Source organism: Chaetura pelagica, unplaced genomic scaffold (assembly GCF_000747805.2).
Source record: "Chaetura pelagica isolate M959 unplaced genomic scaffold, ChaPel_1.0 scaffold197, whole genome shotgun sequence".
Taxonomy (NCBI): domain Eukaryota; kingdom Metazoa; phylum Chordata; class Aves; order Apodiformes; family Apodidae; genus Chaetura; species Chaetura pelagica.
Genome location: NW_009953959.1, coordinates 228,063 through 230,265, shown reverse-complemented (window position 1 = coordinate 230,265; position 2,203 = coordinate 228,063). Strand labels below are relative to the sequence as shown.

Genomic DNA, 2,203 nt, shown 5'->3' with positions numbered 1-2,203 from the left:
TGCGGGAAGCTCTACTCCCGCAAGTACGGGCTGAAGATCCACATGCGGACTCACACCGGCTACAAGCCGCTCAAGTGTAAGGTCTGCTTGCGGCCCTTCGGGGACCCCAGCAACCTGAACAAGCACATCCGGCTGCACGCCGAGGGCAACACGCCGTACCGCTGCGAGTACTGCGGGAAGGTGCTGGTGCGGCGCCGAGACCTGGAGCGGCACGTCAAGTCCCGCCACCCGGGGCAGAGCCTTGGCAAGGTGGCCGAGGACAAGAGTGACTCTGGCTACGCTCACCCCGAGCAGGAGCAAAAGACTGACAACGAGAGCGACGTGGACGTCTGCTTCACCGACGACCAGAGCGACCCGGAGAGCGGCAGCAGGAACCGCGAGCAGTGATGCAGGAGCCCGCCGGGGGCGGGGGCAGCGCTCCAGACCCCCCTTCCCACTTACTCTGAGCTCCTGGCCTCCCGGGGCGGTCCCACCGGAGACCGTGTGGCGGGGAGAGCGGGCGGACAGGCCCCCGCGGGCGGCGGGGCGGGCGGGAGAGCGCGGGTTGCAGCCGCGGTCCCGGGAAAGGGCTGGGATGGGCAGGAAACCCTGGCGGGTCCTCCATCCCACCGGGCAGGCACCGCTTCCCCCCCTCATAGGCGCCCGGATTTCAGTGGCCATATATTTTTATTGTACCTTTGTGTCGAGGAAATTGTGCCTTTTGGAAGCGATTTTTTTCTATGTGCTCTCCCCTCACTTGTTCCAGCGCTCCGAGCCGTGGGGCTCAGCATCAGCCCCGGGGCTGAAAACGCCTCTGGCATCTGTACACTTTATCTGACACCTCAGACGTGCTTTCTCGGGTCCTAATAAAGCGATACCACCAGCTTCTTGGGAAAAAAACCCCAACAATAAGCCCCAGTTGCAGCACTGAAGAGGTTCGCATAGGATAACAGGTGCACCATTTGATCAAGTTGCAATTATTTATAACAGATAATATTTGAGTAACAAATGTAAAAATAAATATTGAAAAGCATGCATCTGAAGCACGCGTTATATAATTTTAAAGGAAATACATTCTCTGTTTGGTAGAATACAAATGTGGTGTATGTTTGTTTTCTAATGAATGATGTACAGTGAATACAGTATTTTGGTCTTGGTTCCAGTTTGTCATGCGATTTTTATTTTTATTTCTATTTCTATTTTTAAAATAAAGTTACCGACAAACTGCTGTTTGTCTAGTTGTTCACTGAAGTGCTGTCAGCAGGATCTCGTTCTTCTCCCAAACGCTTCTTGATGCTCGGCAGCTCGGCCCGGATCCCGCCGTGTTCAGCGTATGGGGGTCAAGCTCTAAAGAATTTTCCTCTCAATATCTGAGCATTTGCCTTCTTTCACTCAACAAAACAAACCAGCGAACCCCGAATTCAATCCGTTCTTCCCCATGCCGAAGACTTGTGGATTCTTATTATTATTTCCCCCTTTTGCAAACGTTCTTCCTTAGAACAGTCGTCACTTTTATCGGAGGGAAAAAAAAAAATCTCTATGTACTGTTGGTTTGAAAAACGTGAAACGCGTTCAACTTCCAAGGGACTGTCAGAAAAATGTCTCAGGTCCCAGCTGGTGCTTTCGGGGGCAGCTTGGGATCAGGCAGGCACAGGAGACGAGAGGGAACCCCGCTCCTGGATTTTTGAGCAGCCGACAACTCTGAAGCAGATGCTAAACCACTTCGGTTGATGAGGAGAGTTAGAAGGCTGTGAGTTTCCAGGATCGGGCCCTATTTCAGTCCAGGGTGTAGGTGACGCAGGGTAAAACAGAATCAAATTAATTGCGACATCTGAAAAGCTCGGATACAAACCCGAAAGAATCTCACATACAAAATCGATCCTTCTTTTTTCTCACTGAAGGCTAAAAGTGCTTCACAGCGATAGGAAATGGGAATTGAAATGCCAGGCTTGGATTTCCTGTAAAGGAGAGATCTAAATCCTTGATTTAGATTGAAAAGCTTTAGGATTTAGGCTTTATTTTATTTTATTTTATTTTATTTTATTTTATTTTATTTTATTTTTTCTTCTGGACTTGTGCACTACATACCCCCCTAGTCCATTCTCCTTCATCCCAGGACGCCAAGCAGCGTTTCTGTCGTGGGAATAAATGGAAAAGGTCTGTCCTGCGGAGAACAGCATCTTGCTCATCTGCCGGTGGAGTCGAAAATCCTGTTGTCATTTCT

The 2,203-nt window shown here is 50.2% G+C and overlaps 1 protein-coding gene across 1 annotated transcript in view; it reads left to right on the top strand.

Annotated features, from left to right (window-relative positions):
- Nucleotides 1-387, top strand: part of PRDM13 (PR domain containing 13) — a 7,587-nt gene extending 7,200 nt beyond the window's left edge. Inside the window, exon 4 of the mRNA XM_010001907.1 lies at nt 5-387. Coding sequence (XP_010000209.1) covers nt 5-387 — 383 coding nt within the window. The remainder of the gene's footprint in view (nt 1-4) is intronic.
- Nucleotides 388-2,203: the final 1,816 nt, after the last annotated feature.